At 40.3% G+C, this 20,813-nt stretch overlaps 1 protein-coding gene and 1 long non-coding RNA gene across 2 annotated transcripts; one reads left to right on the top strand and one right to left on the bottom strand.

Moving 5' to 3' along the window:
* Positions 1 to 1,166: 1,166 nt before the first annotated feature.
* On the bottom strand, positions 1,167 to 10,191 carry LOC309503348 (E3 ubiquitin/ISG15 ligase TRIM25-like). Its single transcript, XM_082176144.1, has 6 exons — positions 9,543 to 10,191; positions 8,295 to 8,390; positions 7,974 to 8,207; positions 5,353 to 5,512; positions 5,155 to 5,202; positions 1,167 to 4,218 (listed from the first exon to the last, which is right to left on the bottom strand). Exons 1-6 carry the CDS (start codon positions 10,119 to 10,121, stop codon positions 3,554 to 3,556), a joined length of 1,782 nt encoding a protein of 593 aa, XP_082032270.1. The 5' UTR covers positions 10,122 to 10,191; the 3' UTR covers positions 1,167 to 3,553.
* Positions 10,192 to 17,186: 6,995 nt separating this feature from the next.
* LOC309503552 lies at positions 17,187 to 19,520 on the top strand. Its single transcript, XR_014207721.1, has 3 exons — positions 17,187 to 17,407; positions 18,118 to 18,152; positions 18,456 to 19,520. It is a non-coding gene; the product is annotated as an uncharacterized lncRNA (long non-coding RNA).
* Positions 19,521 to 20,813: the final 1,293 nt, after the last annotated feature.

The following is a 20,813-nucleotide window of genomic DNA, read 5'->3' on the forward strand; positions in this document are numbered from 1 at the left end:
GGCTCACCCATCTCATTAGTTTAGGTGGGCTATGAATGTGAGCTACGAATCTACCCTAATTGTCCAATTAAAAATGTCTGAATAGGCTTAATTACTATGATGTGTTCTGTTTTGATAGCTTCTGTTATGATTTTTTCTTGAATCATGTTCATTATTTGTTGTTTGTTCTGCTATTGATATGAATGAGGAGCAAAGAGACCTAAAATAACCTAGTAAATTTAATGCTTGGGTTTATTAGAACAGTGTCAGTCTTGCTACTGTCGATTTTATGAAAGCTTTTAAGATCATTACTTTACAATTATAAATACTCTTATAAATTTTAAATATATAGGGCCCTATCTTGCACCCAGCGCAATTGACTTTGTACACCGACACATGTATCATTCCTATTTTGCACCCACGCACAGCAGACTTTCCCTCCACAGACGCACGTCGGTAAATTAGGAAATGAACTTGTGCTCCCCGGGGGCGGTTCAGCGAAAAGAGGAGGCGTGTTCCAGCGCAAATAGCATAATAGCATAATAGTTATAATAGCAATCCGCCATGGCACAAGGGCGCCTGCTCTTAAAGGGAATGTGAGATGACGCTCTGATTGGTTTATTTCACGTTACGCCCAAACCACACCTATGAGTAATGAAGCTACTTCAGACCAACCCATTTTAGATTTGTGTAGGGCACAAGAGTCATTTATCCCGCCGGTATAATAGCAACAGCGCCCGAGATCCGCCCACAAAGTTACTTGCGTTTCGCGCTTGATACTTGCGTTTCAGATCGTTAAAATAGGGCCCAAATAATGTATATAAAAAACAGTCAAGTTTACCTGAACTTTGCTACAGGGCAGAGGTCTTTCTTCTTTAAGAACTCGTGTCCCAATGTGACTTTGAATCAACGCTGACCGTCAACATGATAAACATCTGCAGGTCTGATGTTATGAACTGTGTTATGAACAGGTTTGACCGTGAGAAGAGAAGTGTAATCTTCCTGGATTATGATGGTCAAAGAGAGGGAGCTGTGGATGATGGAGGATCACTGCGGGATTCTTGCGTCTCTTGCTGACAGATTTAAGAAGAGGTGCAATATTTCAGGGACCAGAGCACCAAAACAAATTGTTATTAGATGTAAATAGTATGTATTTACAGCAGTCACTGATCCAACATATGAAACAATTTAGTAAATGGTGTAACCATAACCAGTTTATTAAGATTAATCAGAATGTTATACATTTAATCATCTACTAAAAAGTTACGTAAGGATCTAATCAAAACACTATTACAGCCATAGAGTCAAGTCATCTTCATTTATACAGCGCTTTTAACAATATAGATTGTTTCAAAGCAGCTTTACAGTGATAATAGGAAATTAAAGTAACAGAGATTGTTTTGGCTTTACAGCTCATTAGTTATTATCTTAGGGGCCGCTTACACGACACCGTTCTCACAGAAAACCCTTAATGCGCTCCGGCCGCTCATTCACACAACAGTGTCTGGTGGCTCGAGAACGCAAACCTTGAAACAAGAGTAATATAACGTTTATATGTGTAGGAATATGGGAAGAATATGTAAAGTTTGGGGAATAAAAGGGTTACAACCAGGAAAATTAACAAATTATTTACACTGAAAGTATTTTAGAAATAAAGGGGCACTTATTCTTCTATTATGATACAACACTCTTACATTTGGGAGCAATTTAGCGAGAACATACACTTTTGTGTAATAATAGTGTACTAAAAAATGTAAAGGCTTATTTAAAATGACGGGGTACATTTTTTTGATAGCAAAAGTGCACTAAGTTTGAGCTTCTGTGTTTCAAGGCATGTAAAACTAAAGCTATTGCAAGTAATACTGGGGAAATACACTCTTGTTCATGTAGTTACAGGGTCAGTGCGGGCTGTACATTAAAGTGGTGCTTGTTTCACTCTTTTGTAGTCGACTCTCCATCACTATCTGACCAGCACAAATACAACAAGTGTGTTTATTCCAGACTGATTCACAACAACATCCCATAAAACCCTGAAACTGAGAGATTCCTCTGATCTCTTATTCATGAAGACAAACATGTGACACCCCACAATCAGAAGATTCAGGAAATAATAAGCAATATTACATATAAAAAAACATAAAATGACATGAATAATAATAAAATGAATAAATGATAAAGTGTGAAAATCAAATGACAGCTACATACAGGACTAATGATTATACATGATTTTAAAATCAAATCAAAGAAACTAAAGCACAACACAGATGTATGGTTGAAGTAACACACACACACACACACGCACACACACACACACACACACACACACACACACACACACACACACACACACAGGTTTGAGATCCTCAGATCCTTCAATTAAACAGGAATTGATCAACAAACTGCGACTGATTCATTCTCTTGAATTTGTGTTTTAATTCCCTCAACTTTGATATTCTGTTCCTGTATTTCTTTCCTTGTTGCTTCTATATTAACGTCTTTGTCTTTTGAGATCATCTTTGAATGTCTTAAATTCAGTTTTGAGTTGAAAGTCTTGGATTTGCTCGTATCATCCAGACATGTTTGTAGTGAGTCTCTTTGTGTGGTGAGCGTGATATCACCAAGTACCACATGTTCCTGGATCAACATCTTTGTTGATCCTGGAACAACTTTCCAATCAGTTTTGAGGGACAAGTTTACAGTTTTAGTCTTACAACCAGGGTGAGGTGCTTCAACATCAGTGTTATTCACCTATCATTTCCCTCTGATTTTAGGGAAAAGTTATGGGTAGGGTTAGGTTTAGGGGTAAGGCTAGGGTAAGGACTACATTTTGGGACAGGAATGTTATTCCAGGATCAAGAAAATATGTTGATCCAGGAACGTCTTACTTGGCAAAATCACGATGACCCTCTTTGTGTCTCCATCTTCTTCTGTCTCATATTTCCTCTCAGTATCCTGGCCTGTTTCTTCACCTTGTGTCTCTCACTCATCCTTACACCGTGTGCTAACTACACGCGACACGATAAAAGGTTATTTTCCACGTTAATCAGAGTTTTGATTGATTTTGACCCATCTCGTAGTCGTGCCGCGTCTGGTAGGTCAGGGTGTTATACATGCTCTGACTTTTATTATGGAGTTTAGTGGGATCTCATCGTTCACTCCACCAATATGGCTCTAGTGCTCGACTGAAGAACCTGAACATGTTATTTCACTGACAGAAGTTCAGCTGTAGTATTTTTCCATAGCAACCCTTGTTTGTAACCATGACAACTTATCACCATCACCTGTCCTTCATTCAGTCTCTTGTTTTCTAGTGTATTTAAACCCTCAGTCATCTGATGTTCATGTCCTGTTCAAATCAGAACTGCTCCCACAATATCTATTTTTAAATCTAAGTTAAAATATTTTGTATTTGATCTGGCTTATAATTCATGAGTTCTGTCTTTCTATGCTTTGTTGTTTACTTGTGTCTTTGTCTGTATTTTACTTAATGGTTATTCATTCTCTCTTGAGAGCCTCTTTATCATGCAGCTCAAAGCATTATGGGTAGAATATCTCTACAATCTATCCTGATTCATCAACACAGTTTCACTGTTGATCCATAACTATAAACACTAAACCCAGGATAGAGCGGTTGAGTGAATGTGGTCTGGACTGTGTGGATGAGGCTCATTGTGTCAGAGACGCTGTAGAAGGACAGAGTTCCTGCACTGTGATCCACACACACTCCTGTTCTACTGTGATCCACACACACTCCTGTTCTACTGTGATCCACACACACTCCTGTTCTACTGTGATCCACACACACTCCTGTTCTACTGTGATCCACACACACTCCTCTTCTACTGTGATCCACACACACTCCTGTTCTACTGCTGATGGGCTTTACAGGGAGTTTAGTCTCTATGTTATTGTGTCTGAATGAGTAACTGGAGGAAGAGCAGATCAAACTCCAGGACTGATCATTACATCCAAACACACACTCATTACCCGATCCCTTCCTGCTGATGCTCTTATATGACACTGATATACACACACCATTAATCCCACTCCACTCAATCTCCCAGTAACGGCGTCCACACACACTCTCTCTACACAACACCTGAGGCATATACCCATCAAATCTGTCTGGATGATCAAGATACGACTCCTCAGGGTAAGTGACAGTAATTACTCTGTTCCTCTCAGACAGACGGAGGAGATTATTCACTGTGTTCAGATCCAGAGTGAGCTGATGGGAATCTGATGGAGATAAAACACATCAGAATCAGGAATTATGAATCTGTCTGATCTTTTAATGTATCTGAACTCTTCATGTTCAATATATCATCAGTGTCTCAGTGCAGTTTACCAGATATCCTGAGCAAATCATCATTTACATGATCAACTCTAAAGCTCTTCTGTCATGTTTTCTTTCACTTCTCCAGGAAGAACATGAACACACTCAGGGCCCTATTTTAACGATCTGAAATGCAAGTGTCAAGCGCAAGTAACTTTGTGGACGGGTCTCCGGTGCTGTTGCTATTTTCCCGTAACGTGAAATAAACCAATCAGAGCGAGGCGCTTTAAGAGCAGGCGCGCTTGTTCCATGGCGGCTTGCTATTATAACGGCGGATTTGCCAGGAGCCAGGAGCGGTTCACAGCCGAGGAGACCGACGTTCCCGTCAGGGACATTGGGGATGGAGAAACCCACCCAAATTAACTTCGGTTAAACAGGCGTATGATAATTTGAGTAAATGTGTAAGTTAGATGTATGCTTTTATAATAAATTGTCTATCTATCTATCTATCTATCGTAATAATGTATGATTTGCAAAAATGAAAACTGCTGTTTCTGTGTAGATGAGAGAATCAAAGTGTATGATGCATATGAATAACATGCGCAACGCGCCACTGACTTTAAACAATTTTTTCCTGGTTAGTGGCGCAATTGTTTTCTAAACCTGCAAAATAGCATGAAGGAACGTTTGCGCCAGAACACGCCTCCTCTTTGCGCTGAACCGCCCCCGGGAGCGCAAGTGTATTTCTTAGTTAACCGACGTGCTTCTGTGGAGGGAAAAGTCCGCTTTGCGCGGGTGCAAAATAGGAATGATACATGCGTCGGTGTACAAAGTCAATTGCGCTGGGTGCAAGATAGGGCCCTCAGTGAGTTTTTCTGCTTGTTTTCTCAGTGACTTACATTGTAGGAAGTCGTTCCTGGTCCTGGGAACAATGTTGGAGAAAGTGACTGTGGAAATCAACAGACATGAAGAGTGTGATTATCATGTCAAGAGAAAATGATCCCTGCATCCATTCCTAAGACATTTCTAATATGATCTTCTACATGATCTGAGATGATGGAGGATCATTTCTGAGAGCAGAATCTCCAGGACTTTACCTCTGTCAGAGATCTTCTTCAGCTCCTCTTTGCAGAAATCCTCCAGTTTGTCTCTCAGCTGACGGACAGATTCTCTCACGCCATCAAAAGAGGAGAGAGAACTGAAGGGATTGTCATTTACGTCTGTAGATTCAGGAGGAGCTGAGAGAGACTGGAAACTCTAGAGAAAACAGAAATCAAAGCTCATCACCTCCACACTTCATCAATAACCTGCTCTACTGTCAGATTTGTGCGGCTCTTGTTGATCTTTAGTAACTCTCCTCAATCCAGCACTTTCACAGCATCAGCTTCATTCTTCTCATATTCATTATGTGACATTAAAGACACAAGTTCTAGTGAAGGTGAAGAAACGATACTGCTGTATTAAAGGAAATAATATAACATTTCTCATTTATTCTATTTGTTGTCCATTTATTTTTCATTGAATTCATTGTGTGTCTAGAGATTGGCTTTATTTAAAAGCACACTGAATTAATTTCGACATGGAGTGAATTAGACTTGTAGTCAAGACCGCCTAAACCGAGACCAATACACTACCAAGACCAGAGGGTATCAAGACCAAGACAAGACCAAGACCAAGACCAAGACAGACCAAGTCAAGACCAAGACCAAGTCGAGACCGGAGGGGAAAAAAACAGACTAGTGTTGAAGCTAAGCAACTTGTATGAATTCAAGAACAGCAGCATACTAGGGTTCAGCCGCAGTTTACATTCAATACATATTAGACGGTATTACTTCAACTACACAGGCAGAACAATACAGAGACAGACCATGTCATGTGTGTGACTGTGAGCTCACTGTAAATGTTTTTGCAGACTGGGTGAGATCAACTATGTGTAGCAATTGCATGACGGCTGTTACTGCACTATTAGAGGATTGAGACTCCCTTAACTTTTGTGTACTGTTGAGGACTGACATGACTGGTACTGACTGGTTCATCTGACAAAACATCAAACATCTCCAACACCATCTTGCTCCTCCAACAACTGTCTAAAGAATGAGAAATAAGTAACCAATTGAAATTATACTTAATGTGTAGATGAAATCGTAACATCAAATTAAAGATACACAATTGTAAACTTTGATTAGGCCTAATGTTTAGTCAACACAACGTAGATATGCAGATGATATTTAAAAGACCATTTATTTAGTCTAACACCATCTTAAATACAATACTGTAATCAAACAACACACACACACACACACACACACACACACACACACACACACACACCGTTGCCGGTGCGCTCAAAGTCATCTGTCAGTTGTGCAGTTACCCAAAATCTCCTGAATGAAGTTAAAACCCATCATGTCACTGATATGTGTTTTTTAAATCAAGTGATCAAAGTGCTCGTTGCCGCTGCGATCAGTGGCGCGGATACAGTGTTTTCTCTTGTGGCTCGCGCACACGCCGCACAGTCTTCACTCGGACACGCGCTTCAATCCGTTGCGGATACTCTCTATTCGTTCTGGTGAAATCACAAAACATAATGCACACAAACGTGTCCCTGCTTGATATACAACCACTGATGAACATAATCGGTTTTGATGAGAGAAAAAAACTATACGAGAAAAAAAAATATATATACGAGTGCAGATTAGACACCTCTGACACGGTTGACGAAAGTTCTACCACTGGACCATTAAGACATAGATTGTTCAAATAGGCGAAATAATAATAATGTTGCATTATCGAACGTTGTGTCGTCGTGGATATTGTAGTATTTTATTGCTAAATTCCCCGACCACTATGTCGGTCAGAGACAGCGAGACCTAGACAAGACCGAGAGGTCCGAGACCAAGACAAGACCAAAGACCGTCAAGGCCGTGACAAGACCGAGACCACGTAAAAGTGGTCTCAAGACAGGTCTCGAGACATACATCACTAGAGTGAATACAGAGCAAGGTTTTTTATTAGTGATCGGGCAGCGAGTGATGAGGAGAGAGAAATGATCAACTAGAAAGCTCTATAGAAAGTAAACTGGAAAAAAAAGTACCATATCAATGTTTAGAAACGTTGCTATTTAAGTTTTGAGTGTGTACGTTTTGGGAAGGGGCAAAATGTTGAGAAACGGCCCTGGTCTCATTGTAGACTTGAGTAGATTCGCTCAGGAAAAGCAGTTCAAAATCTACTAGCAGATTGAACATTATTTATAACTTTTGAGCAGTTATTGACACTGAAATCCACAAGGACTCTTAGGATACGATCCCAAGGCCAGGTTTTGTGTGGTTTCAGTATGTTGAAGCATTGCTAATATACAGACTTCAAGTTTAGGGTCTTCATGGTCAAATTCATCAGCATGTTAAAGGCAAACAATAAAACACTGTCAATTCTGTCAAGTTTGAAGATCATCTGATTCAACTTTGATGAATATTACTCAAATTGCTACCATGAAGTTCACTGATTTCACCTTTATATAAGAAATCAGAAGGAAAAATGAGGTAAAAAAAGTTGAAATGTGAGTGAAGATGATCAGATGAGAGTCTGACTGATGATTCTATAATAACCGAACACACAGATCAACACTTCAGTCAGCGGCTCATTCTGCTCTCATGAAATGTTTCTCTGAGAGTCTCTTGCTCAAGTCCACTATGATCCTGTTCTTCTCGATCTCTGTTACCTGCAGGAAATGTATGTGATCCTGTGTGTGTGAAAGCTGCTCCAGCTCAGCGTCTCTCCTCCTCAGATCATTGATCTCCTGCTCCAGTCGCTCCAGTCGTTCTTCAGCTCGACTCACTGCAGTCTTTTCCTGATCTCTGATCCGCTGTGTCGCCTCAGAGCGGCTTCTCTCAATGGAGCGGATGAGCTCAGTGAAGATCCTCTCACTGTCCTCCACTGCTGTGTGTGCAGAGTGCTGTTAGGACACACATCACAATCACACAGTGAGCTTCAGTGAGTCCTGACTGAGACTTCTCAAACTTCTCTTCTTCTCCAGACTCACCTTATGAGACTCTACAGCCTCTCTCAGCTGCTGAAGATCTTTCTCTCTCTGCTGGATCCTCTGCTGGAACGACCTCTGCGTCTCCTTCAGCTGCTTCTGCAGCACAAACCAATAACACAGATGGCACTTTATACTGTCACTATATCATCATGTGAAGAGTTGAATCCAGTAACAGTAGAATTAAAAACCAATGGCTGGAGGTTCAAACTCCTGAAGGGATGATTGATCAGTTTTACCACCATTGTACATGAATTTACATGAAGCGTAAGGCATAGTGTTTATCGTGCAATTTATATGTAAATTAGTTAAATTACTAATAATTTGGATCCGTATTCTAAAGTGAAGATCATGGTAACTAACTAGTTACTGAAATCATTTTAAGCTTTTGAGGTCTTTGGTGAAGTTTTAGATAGTAATTCCCATAGAAGTATGCAGTAACACTCGAGTCATTACTAGTTAGTTACCATGATTCTTACAGTAGTTACTAATGAAAAGCCAATTCTAAAGTGTAGAATCTTCTAATCATTCACAAGATATTCACACACACACACACACACACACACACACACACACACACACACATGTATATGCGTAGACTAATTATTGACAGCTTTCATAAATCATCAATCAGCTGAGACATTCACATTAATAACCACATTCCTATCATTACGATCCTTTAGAAGATAATGTTGTTTTTAGTCGAGTGATCCTGCATCTTCTCTCCTCGTGATCTGATCTCTCTAACACGCCAGTGGACGGGGCCAGTGTTACAGTGATGAAGTAGGCGTTGATTGTCTTCTGCAGAGGCGTCTTTAGTTGCACTATTACGTCATTTCACAACCAGTTGTTCGCTGGGATTGGTTACAATAAAAGCTGTTTTTAGACTAACAAAGAAGTTTTCAGTTCTGAAACGTACAGGACATTCTTATAGTATGATGACGTCTTATATGTCAAAAGCTCAAGGAAAATTTGATTTCTCAGTTCATGACCCCTTTAAAGCCTGTTTTACAAAAGTTTGTGTTGATCAATGTTTACAGTGTATTTTCACCATATTGTCTGTTAAGTTTAATGCTAATGTTACATTGATAATACAATGTTAAATGTGAAGCTCAAATACGCTCAGCAGTGAAAGTCCACTTACAGCTTCTGTTCACTTCTGTGACGTCTGCAGTGTGAATGATGTTTCCTGATCATATGATGCCAATATAAATAGTGTCAACATTATTTCATCAGTGTGTAGTTTCATACCTGTTTCTCTGTCCTCTGTGCTGCAGCTGATACAGTGTCGTGGTTTTTATGATCGTCCATCGTACACAGCACACATATAAACTTCTGGTCAGTGTGACAGAAAACCTCAAGGAGTTTATCATGTGTTTGGCAGATCATCTCCTGCAGTCGTCCAGTGGCATCAGTCACTTTATGTGGCTTGCGGGAGTGAAAATCCTCATGACGGTCAAAATGAGTTTGACAGTAAGACTCCAGACACAGCAGACAGGACTTGACGGCTTTGTGTTTTCTTCCAGTACAGACGTCACACTGCACATCTCCAGCTCCAGCGTAACAGTCAGCAGGAAGTTTAGTCTTCTTCAGTTTCTCCACCAGTTCAGCCAGCATGGTGTTTTTAGCTAAAGCAGGTCTTGGACTGAAGGTCTGTCTGCACTGAGGGCAGCTGTAGACTCTCTTCTGATCCTCCTGATCCCAGCAGCCTGTAATACAGATCTTACAGTAACTGTGTCCACAGGAAGTGGTCACTGGATCCTTCAGGAGATCCAGACACACTGGACACAGGAACTCATTCTGATCCACTGAAATTCTGGCTTCTGCCATTTTACTGCATGAGACACACAAACACAACAGCTCAACTGCACTTCAGTTTCTCCTTCCCTGAACTCATGTGATTCCTGGTTCTGTGTTTCAGTGACGTGTGCAAAACAGGTTTATCAGCAAGTCTGTAAAGCAGGTTCCTCATTCCTGGTCCTGGACAGCCTTATTCCTGTAGAGTTCAGTTTCAACCACACACCTGGGCCCGTATTCTTAAAGCTTCTAAGAATCCTCTCAGAAAACTCCTAATTTAGCTTAAAAACTTCTACATAGGAGTCTTAGCTGAAGAGCGATTCGGGATTGATCTGAGAGCAACTCTGAGCAAGGAAAAAACTTTCATCTTAGTGAGGAGGCGGGGCTGACCTCGTTGCTACGTATGACACACTCTTTTGAAGAATGTTTGTTCGAAAGGTTTGCATGGCAGGAACAGCTATTAAAACAAAAGGTTACAGTTTATTTTCCGACTTGGAAATGTGGATCAAAACACCAGGATGTTCAGCAAAAAATCACTCACCTTTTCCTCAGAATCCAGGCTCTTGTCTTCATACTAACAAGGTTGCATGTGTGGCGGCACGAGAGCGGACAAAACAGAGGAGGTTATAGTCTAGGTGGAACCTGCCCCAAAAACACCGACCGCGCCACCCTGGGAATTTCACCCAGATAATTATTTTACTTCCTAATTGCAATGTTATTTATACAATTAAGGACACACAGGTACGTATACAATGGCCATCATACATAATAAACATAACGGCAGCTGATAACAGTGGAATAAGTGCAGAATTAGTAAAGCCGCTACCTTACCTGTAGCACAGCAGAACAACACACGGAGTGAGCGACCCGGAAGTATGACACACTTCTGTCACCGAGCAAGAGGGCAGTCAGAAGGACTACTACCAAAAGAACGCCAGCTCGTTACAAGTTAAACTCATACTGCTACAATCTACCCCACCTTTTGCATCGTCGCCAAAGATACCCTATACTAACTCCAAGGTCTAAAGAGAGCCATTACTGCGTTGGACACAGTAGGCCAGGAGTTGGAGTTGGCCAGGAGGATCGGCAACATTGTCCACTGCCACTACTGGTCTTGGAAGGTGATAGACATTGGAATGCTGGCCAGCAGTTGACCGTGCTGTCTGACGTATGGCCACTTCACTGACTGCAGGGACAAATGTAGGCAAAGGGGGCGAAGGAATAGTGGGTCCTTCTGCTGCCCTGGTAGTAAAAATCACTAAGGGGCCTTGCCCAGTGGGTACTAGGGCAGCTGGTGGGAGCTGCAAATGAGGGGTGGTTTGGGTAACAAACACTTCAGTGGGAGTTACCAGAGGAGCCTCATACCTCAACACCAACAAATCGTTCTCTGACCACTCGTCCTCCGACTGAGGCAGGTCAGCAAAGAGGTGAACAAGGTGAAGCAGCCCCACTTGAAGGATACGCTCCAACCACAGTCTTCAACAGTGCACGGTTGACCTGCCTGGATTTGGTCGGTTCATCCACTGGTGCAATTGAATACACTGACCCTCCCTCTCTGGGCACTTTGAGGACCCTGTACTGTACAGGACCGTAAAGGTCACAGAGCTTATGACGCCCCCGTGCAGTAAAATCATGAAGCCACACTAGCTGGCCCAATTTAAGGGGCACGGCTCTCACCCGCCGATCGTGGTTATTCTTACGATGCTCTCTGTAGCACCTTCGAAGGCCAACTGCAAGCTGGTCTGGTGCTACTGAATCCACTCATGGATGTTTCCACCCACAGGATCCTGAACTCTACCCAACAGGAAGTCGACTGGTAGTCTAGGCTCCTGCCCGAACTTTAAAAGAACAGAGACTCGCCAAACTTAGAGAACCACTCTACCACCAAAGCTTGAGCCACAGTGGGGGCTCGTTGGTCACAGGTGGGAACAGCAAGTGTGTATTTACTGAAAACATCAGTCATGACCAGTACATTTTCTAACCCACTCTGGGTGGATTCTAACAGTGTAGTCAATGGTAACAATCTCATTAGGCCGTGAGGCCAATAGGTGCCCCATAAAACTAGAACTGGGAGGTCAAGAGTCCTTGGCAACTTAGCACCTCTCACAGGCCTGACACCACTTAGACACGTCTAAGGACATACCTGGCCAATAACAGCGCTGGCGTAGGAGCTCTAACGTCCTTTCTATACCCTGATGACCATGCTCCTGGTGGACCTTAGTGAGCACCTCTTCCTTTAGGGAAGCAGGCACCACCACCTGCAAGACAACGTCTGCGCCGTCAGGGCGAAACACCTGGCGATACAGGACACCACTCCTCTCAACCAACCTGTCCCACTGTAGAAGCCAATGCAGGCCAGGACGCCCTTTGACGCTCTTCAAAGTTGGGACGCTGCTAACGTCTCCAGAACACAAAGACCTCCTGCATAACTGGATCAGCCTGCTGGAGGGCAGAGATATCAGAAGTTGTGTGATGAGGCAGGGCTATGACAGCAGTTTGAGTTGCTTCAGCCCATGTTCCCTGGAGTACCTGCTGCAAAGGCTTGGGGAGTGATGTACCAGGAAGCATAGCTTCCATATTTGCTAGGCCAGGTGGATACTGACAGGATAGAGCATCCGCAGTAACTGGGACCTGGTTATACCCACTGGCCAGGTCCAAGGTAGAAAACCAGCGAGCACCCATAAGTGCATCCAAGGATTCCTCAATGTGAGGAAGAGGGAAAGCATCTTTCCGAGTTTTATAGTTGAGCTGCCTATAGTCAACACACATTCTTAGAGTTCCATCCTTCTTCCTAACAAGGACAATGGGGCTGGCGTAAGGACTGCTACTCTCCCTGATTACCTGTGCCACGAGAAGTTGGTGAATATGCTCTTTAACCACCTCATACTCAGACGGAGGGATACGCCTGTAGCGTTGCCTGACAGGAACATTGTCTAAAAGAGGGATGTCATGGGTAATCAGATTGGTGCAACCAAGGTCTCCCTCATGGGCAGAAAAGACAGAGTTGTATCTACCAAGAAGGGACTTCACTGGAACCTGTTCTTCAGCAGACAATGACGACAGGTCCATGGCATCTATCTGCACCGTGGGAGAAGCAGTCTGAGATGCCACTGTGGCCACAACTGAAGGCACCTCTGTGACTCCTGTGGGCAGGCTGACAACACGAACTTCGTCCAATGTACCTACAACCGTGTGTGGATAAAGCAGCACATCAACGGTACCTACATTCACAACTGGGATGTAGGCGGTACCCCTTACCACCCGAACCAAGGCAGGAGATGCAAGAAGTCCAGCTGATAGGCCAGAGCCTCAGAGGTTCAAACAGCACAGTATTCTCAGAATACAGCCTTCCTGCCTCGCACTCTTACCTTACCAGCTGCATCATCAGGAGGCCTGCTTACAATTAAGGACACACAGGTACGTATATAATTCAGCCAGAGACGAGGTTCAATTTTAAAAGTTGAAATTTAAATTTTTGTAATTTTAAAACAATTGAAAACATACCTTGGAAAAGGGAACAAAAAATATTATAATTGCTGCTGAGGCTTACCAGTGGAGGAGAAGGATTTCACAAGGGCAGTAAAGAATCCCAGGTAGAGTCACCCGTGAACACACACAAACACACAGCGGTGAATACAGCAAAAAGAAAAAATGGGGTAGACAACACAGCACTCAGGAAGGGGACACCACCACCCGGACACCAACACCACCACCTTCAGCTCTCAGCAACTGAAACGGGACAAAACGGGATACACACACACACACACACAATTAACAGGGATTCACTTAACAGAAAGCCACCTAAAGAGAGAAGATCCAACAGAGTGTTCGACTTCTTGTGAAAGAGAGGAGGAACGTTTTTACGCCACTCACGAATGAATGAAATCTACTACCAATAGGTTCCTTGACCTCTTTAAAAACGATCTCTGTTTGTCGTTTTTGCTTTGAGGATATTTTTGTGTGCCATTATATGCCTTAATAGATGTTTTATGGTAAACGCAGTTGCCAGATGAGTACATTTCAAAATATTGCCGTAATTGGTGAACATGTTTATTTACATGAAACTATTTTATCTATTCATTAAATGGCTATTGCAAATAATTGAATGCATGAAGCTAGAGACAAATGGGGGGAAAATGTAATCCATACATAAATAGATTATCTGCAGGGTTTAAAATGTCTAATGATTTGACAGCGTTGCCTGCCACATTTGATCTTTACCTGCATTTGGCGGGTCGGCGGGTGTTAATTTCAAACCCTGGCTATCTAAACACAATCTGAACATAAACATTGTGTTGAGCAATATTTATCTTTATGTATCTACAAATGATACATAATATACAAAATCTCATGTAACTCCTGCTGAGAGTTTATTCCCACTACAGACTCTCACTGGACCGGCTGGAGCAAACATCATCCACAACTGCAGTGGCTGCTATCATGTCTCCTGTCGTCAGGCAAACGTCGGCTCACGCCACGATAACTGTTGGGGCAAAGGTGTGTCCACCTCAAGAGACTTGAACAGTAAGTGTCTTCATCGTACCAAAGACCTGGAGCAATTATGCAGCTAGCCTTGGCATGGTGGTGACTGAAGCGGACCAGCACCCCCCCCCCCCCCCCCCCCCCGGTACGGGCCACAGGATGGATGATGAACGATCCTTGTGGAGGAAACAATGCCTCTTTATAGATCTTGCTTTTTCTCAGGACTCTATTGTTGTGGACAGAACCAGGATATCCCACAAAAACATTAAAGTGCCCCTATTATGGATTTTTGAAAATGACCTTTCATGCAGTGTGTGATGTACTGTACGGCTGTACTGTATGTGAATGTAAACACTCTGCAAAGTTGTGAAGCTGAAAGTGCATCATAAATAAAGTCAGTTCATCTCAAAAGAAAGTCGACTCTGAACCGCTCAAACGAGTCGTTAGGAGTCCGAATCTATTTTGCTAAGTACACACGTCCAAATCAAAGTCCAAATCAAAGTCTCTGCTGCACCAATTTAACTGATATAAATACTAGTGTAGAACATTGCATAGAAACCCTGTGTCTATTCCTCGTTTAGTGAGATCAAATAATAAATCGACTGCAGGATCTAGGAAAAATCTAATTGTTATTAAAACAGAAAATGTTGCTATTGGTAAAGAAAAACTATTTCTAAAGCTAGGTCTTCTAAACATTAGATCACTCACACCTAAGGCAGTTATTGTAAATGAAATAGTCACAGATAATAGCTTCGATGTACTTTGCCTTACTGAAACCTGGCTTAAACCAAATGATTATTTCGGTATTAATGAGTCTACTCCTCCTGGATACTGTTATAAGCATGAGCCCCGTCTGATTGGTCGTGGCGGAGGTGTTGCAACCATTTATAAAGATATTCTAAATGTTACTCAGAAAACGGGTTATACGTTTATTTCATTTGAAGTACTTGTACTAAATGTTACACTCTTAGATGTTAGAAAAACATCCCTATTATCTCTAGCCTTGGCTACCGTATATAGACCGCCAGGGCCTTACGCTGATTTCCTAAAAGAGTTTGCTGATTTTCTCTCAGACCTATTAGTCAATGTCGATAAAGCATTAATTGTTGGAGATTTTAACATACACGTAGATAATCCAAAGGATGCGTTAGGAGCTGCGTTTACAGATTTATTAAATTAATTTGGGGTCAAGCAAAACGTCACCGGACCAACACATCGTCTTAATCATACACTCGATTTAATTATATCACATGGAACCGAGCCAACCGATATAGTTATCATTCCACAAAGTGATGATGTCACTGACCACTACATGGTAACTTGCATATTACGTACTGCTGTAATATGTCATGCGGCGCCGCGTTATCAACCAGGCAGAACAATCCTCCCATCCACCATACCCACATGGAAAGAATCTATATGAGGATATATGCGCATATATGAAACCTATATGCAGTTTATATGCACATATATGCTGCATATATACAGCATATATGCACATATATGATAATATATATGCTGCATATATGCGTATATATGCCACATATAGGCATAATTGAGGTGCATATATGTGCATATACAGGCCATATAGGTCTCCTGTATTGCTTCTTTATATATACATATAAGCCCTATATGTACATACAAGATATGTCTCCTATAGCTCATGGCAGGATGGTCATTTTGTAGCTCATATCTCACTTTGGAAACTGTCATACATGATGCCTAGCTCAGATAGGCACATCTATCAATTCGAAGCTCACGGAGCTGAGATCAAAAAGATAAAAAATAAATAAATAAAAAAAAATTCTGTTCAGTTTTTTGTCTTATTTTTGTTCTTGTACTATTTGATTGTTCTTAAGTAAATAAATAATGTAAATTTCTACATTTTGGGGTTTTATTTATGTTGCCTACACTGTAAAAAAAAGTGTACTTTTACAGGTAATGGTCTGTATTTTTTTTACAGAATTTTACCGTTTTGTCATTATAGTGAATGCCTGTTATTTTACAGATATTTGCTGTAATTTAAAGGTCCACTATTAAATTTACAGGTAATTGCTTGTATTTTGGTTTTACATCAATTTACGTTTTTTAAGGAACTTGTCTGTATTTTTACAAAGTAATATTTTACAGATTTTTTTCTGTGAAATTAGAAAACAAAGAAAAGAAGGTATAACTGCAGAAATCTGCATCTATTCAATATGTTGTCCTTACAGATTATTAAGCATGTGGGGGTTAAAGTGAGGTTTTTTTTAAGGTTAAATAATAGTATTTGTACATACAGCCTACCCTACATAGGCTACAGTAGACCTGTATTGAATTGTTTTTAGGCTATAGTCTTTTAATCTTGTCTTGCAAATAGATGCTCATTTTGATCATTATTTCATTGTCTTATTCTCCCATAATTTCATGTATATTTTATTAATATTTTTCTAAATCTCCGTTGCTGCACATTCAGGGCTTTGTGTGTGTGTGTGTGTGTGTGTGTGTGTGTGTGTGTGTGTGTGTGCGCGCGCGCGCACGCGATGACGCAGATTCAAATTCGCCGCCATTACGTTTCCGCTGTTTAGTCCCGCCCACAACGGTCAGCTGATCAGTCGACTTTGGATCTTAATCAAGTGCAAGTGGGAGATTTGAATTCAGTCTACTCTCCTGAAGTGGATTGTGAGATTAACAGGGGTTCAATATGACACCTCATAATTCAAAGCAATCGTGTTCGTCGAGAGCAGCCGTGAGCAGGAGCCCTAGCTGTTGTCAGTTTGGATTCTTCGGAAATAGCACCCTTTTCAGTGAGCCTGGTTCGTCACAGCGGACATCATGCCAACCGATCACCGGCTGAGGTAAGAGTCTGCATGTGAACGATATTTTATATTACATTTGTGTTAAGTTTACGTTACAGTTTTCAAGCTAACATTAGCATTTTAAATGATGAGCTGGAGGCAAAACACTGAAAATGTAGCATGCATCTTTACATTTTCCATCTGTTTTAAGAAAGATCAGTTGAACCCACACCTCAAAAAATACCTAAAACAAGCTTTCGTAGACTTGTTATACATAAAGTCCGTTTAATTGTGTATAAAATCTTTGTTAATACGCGATAGTATCTGTCAGTAAATCAATCTCTTAAATGGCGGGACATTTTTAAACACTGTCTGGAAGCTGAAAACTCTTCTCTTAAAAAAGAGTAACCACGTTTTTGGCGGATTTTTATTACCATTTTTAATAACCACAGTTATACTACAAATAGGCCTAACGTTACCAAGGTTTTTTTTTTTTTTTGGTTAAACCATAGTTAATTTTCATAAGGGTTAATGTGGTTATCAAGACCGTTAAGAAAACGAATTCAGCAAATACTGTACTGTTGATGATACAGGAAAACACATGAGGCTAGTATATGAACACCACATGATAAATTCCATATTCTGGCTGCATGCTTGCCAACACGTCAGTTGAGGTTTTGCATTGTCCCAGTGGAACATATTCTGACATATGCAAATGTAATACTGAGTTGTAAAAAAATATATATATATATATATATTTGTGATTTCAGGTCAAGTGGAAAGCAGAATGATCATGGCAAACAAGGTATGGGAAGAAGTAATTTAAAATATTGTAATGGCCGAGTCTTCTGATTCCATATGATTGCACTAAAAGTGGCAGAAAATTTAATTTGTTTTATACTATATTTTCCCATGTGAATATTCATTTGATCCTTGTGAGGCCACTGGAGCTGCACAAGGTTTGGTTTTGCTTCAGTAAGACCACGATTGTGTTAGATTCCACCCATCTATTATTATAATTTTTTTGTATTGTAACTAGGCTCTGTCATTTAGAAACATGGGTTTTCCTATCACTTATAATGACATATATCTCTACCTTTCATTCCAGCCAGAGGATCTGACGGTTGCTGCTCGCATCTCAGCCTACCTGATGGAAAATTCTTGCTGGATGAATGACCTTCACCTTCAATTCAACCTTGCCAAGACAAAACTGCTTATGGTTTCACTTTCAGCCAAACCATGCGATCCTGCTGATTTGCCTTATACAACACCAGAAAGATCCGGCCCTTCCTATCGGAGCCACACAACTCCTTGTCTAAGCTCTTGTTCTATCCAGACTGGACTATTGTAATGCTCTCCTGGCAGGCCTTCCAGCATCAGTCAAACCTCTGCAACTGATCCAGATGCTGCAGCAAGACCTAAACTCACTGCTTCAGATCTATGTGTCTCCAGAAGCTTGTGTTCTGCAAGTGAACGGCGCCTTGTGGTGCCATCATCCCAAAGAGACACAAAACCACTTTCACTGACCTTTACCTGGACTGTTCCCTGCTGGTGGGATGACCTGCCCAACTTAACACATTTTCAAGAAACTGCTAAAGATCCATCTTTTCATAAACACTTGACCCAATAATACTAAATCTTTGTTTTAATAATAAATAAATAAACTTGTATACTGTGCTACACTAACTGGGACTTGTCACTGCACTTGTTGCTTCTATTGTTCTCTTAATTTTTAAGTCACTTTGGATAAAATGTAATTGTAAATGTGTAAAATAAGTTATATTAGAGTATAAAGGCATACAGCAATTGCCTTTTAATGTAGATATTTTTACATGTTCTAAATTATATACTAAGATTGTATTTCCTATCATTCACATATCTTGATGTTCAGTGTTTGTTTAATGAGTAATACTGTAAATGTGCAGGTATTTTGTACTTATACGTTTAATTAATTTAACAGAAATTGACTGTACATTTGCTATTATTAAGTACTTAATTAGAGATTGGTCAAAGTTGTGAAATTGGAAATGCCTTAACTGTAAATATACAAACTTTGAATTTGAATTTATGTATTTAATGCATTTTTATACATAACTTCATAGTTATTATACACAGGAAAAACTATATATTAAAAGATAATTACTGTAGATAGACAGCATTATTATAAAATAACTTTATAAAACCCTAAATTTACAGTTTAACTTGAAAGTTAAATGGTTTTTTTTAAATGTAATTTGACATCATTTATCCGTTTTTCCACGGTTTAATAAGCCATTATCAACAGTAATGTACTGTAATTTAATACATTTTGACTGTAAAGTCAATTCTGTATTTTCACTGTTTTTGCCTGTAATTTTGTGAAATGGTTATTTGCTGTAATTTAACGGAATCCGTCTGGAAACTTTGCTGCCAGAGATTTACCGTTTGTATACGGGATTTTTTTTTTTTTACAGTGTAGGCCTAGTAGCTATGGATTTTAATAATTTTACTAATATATAGTAGGTAAACATATAGGTGCATATATAGGTGAACATATAGGTGCATATATGTGAACATATAGGTGCATATATATGTGAACATATAGGTGAGCATATATAGGTGAACATGTAGGTGCATATATGTACATATAATATAGGAAAACGGCCAATTTTATATATGTCACATATATTAAAAACATATATCAAAACATATATTAAAACATATATGTTTATATAGGTTCTTTCCATGTGGGTAGATAATTTCTCAAATTGCTTATCTAATCTGTCTCAGCTGCCGCCTGAACCCAAACAAACAGATGAACTAGAAGAACTAACTAGCACTATGAGCACCATTCTCTCTAGAACATTGGATGTGGTTGCACCTATTAAATTAAAAAAGGTCAGAGAGAAAAATAAAGCACCATGGTATAACAATACTACGCATGTTTTAAAGAGAGAAACCCGTATTTTAGAGCGTAAATGGAAACTAATTTAGAGGTCTTTAGAATCGCGTGGAAAGACAGTATGTCACGTTATAAAAAGGCCCTAAAAGCGGCCAGGGCTGAGCACCTCCGCAAACTAATAGAAAACAACCAAAACAATCCAAGGTTTTTATTTAACACCGTGGCTAGACTAACAAATAAACAGACATCACCCGAACAAAATATCCCGTTACAGTTCAGTAGTAATGATTTCATGAACTTCTTCACTGAGAAAATAGAAAGCATCAGAACCACAATTATAAACGTTCAATCTTCAATCGCGCCTTATAATTCAGCTTCAATTATCACCCCGAAAGAACAATTACAGTGCTTTACAACTATAGAACAAAAAGAGTTAAATAAACTTATCACTTCATCTAAAACAACAACATGTTTATTAGATCCTATACCAACTAAACTACTGAAAGAAGTTTTACCTGTAGTGGAAGAGCCTCTCCTCAATATTATTAACTCGTCTTTATCTTTAGGTCATGTTCCAAGAACATT

The sequence above is a fragment of the Leuciscus leuciscus genome, assembly GCF_965113295.1.
Source record: "Leuciscus leuciscus genome assembly, chromosome: 7".
NCBI classification, from domain to species: domain Eukaryota; kingdom Metazoa; phylum Chordata; class Actinopteri; order Cypriniformes; family Leuciscidae; genus Leuciscus; species Leuciscus leuciscus.

Bases quoted from the DNA above. Each gene is read 5' to 3' on its own strand.
- LOC309503348 (XM_082176144.1), bottom strand. From the start codon at position 10,121: ATGGCAGAAGCCAGAATTTCAGTGGATCAGAATGAGTTCCTGTGTCCA. The intron at 8,391-9,542 runs GTATGAAACTAC...TTTGTGCTGCAG, and splicing joins CACAGAGGACAGAGAAACAG to AAGCAGCTGAAGGAGACGCA. The intron at 4,219-5,154 runs GTAAGTCACTGA...TATCTCCATCAG, and splicing joins CAGGAACGACTTCCTACAAT to ATTCCCATCAGCTCACTCTG.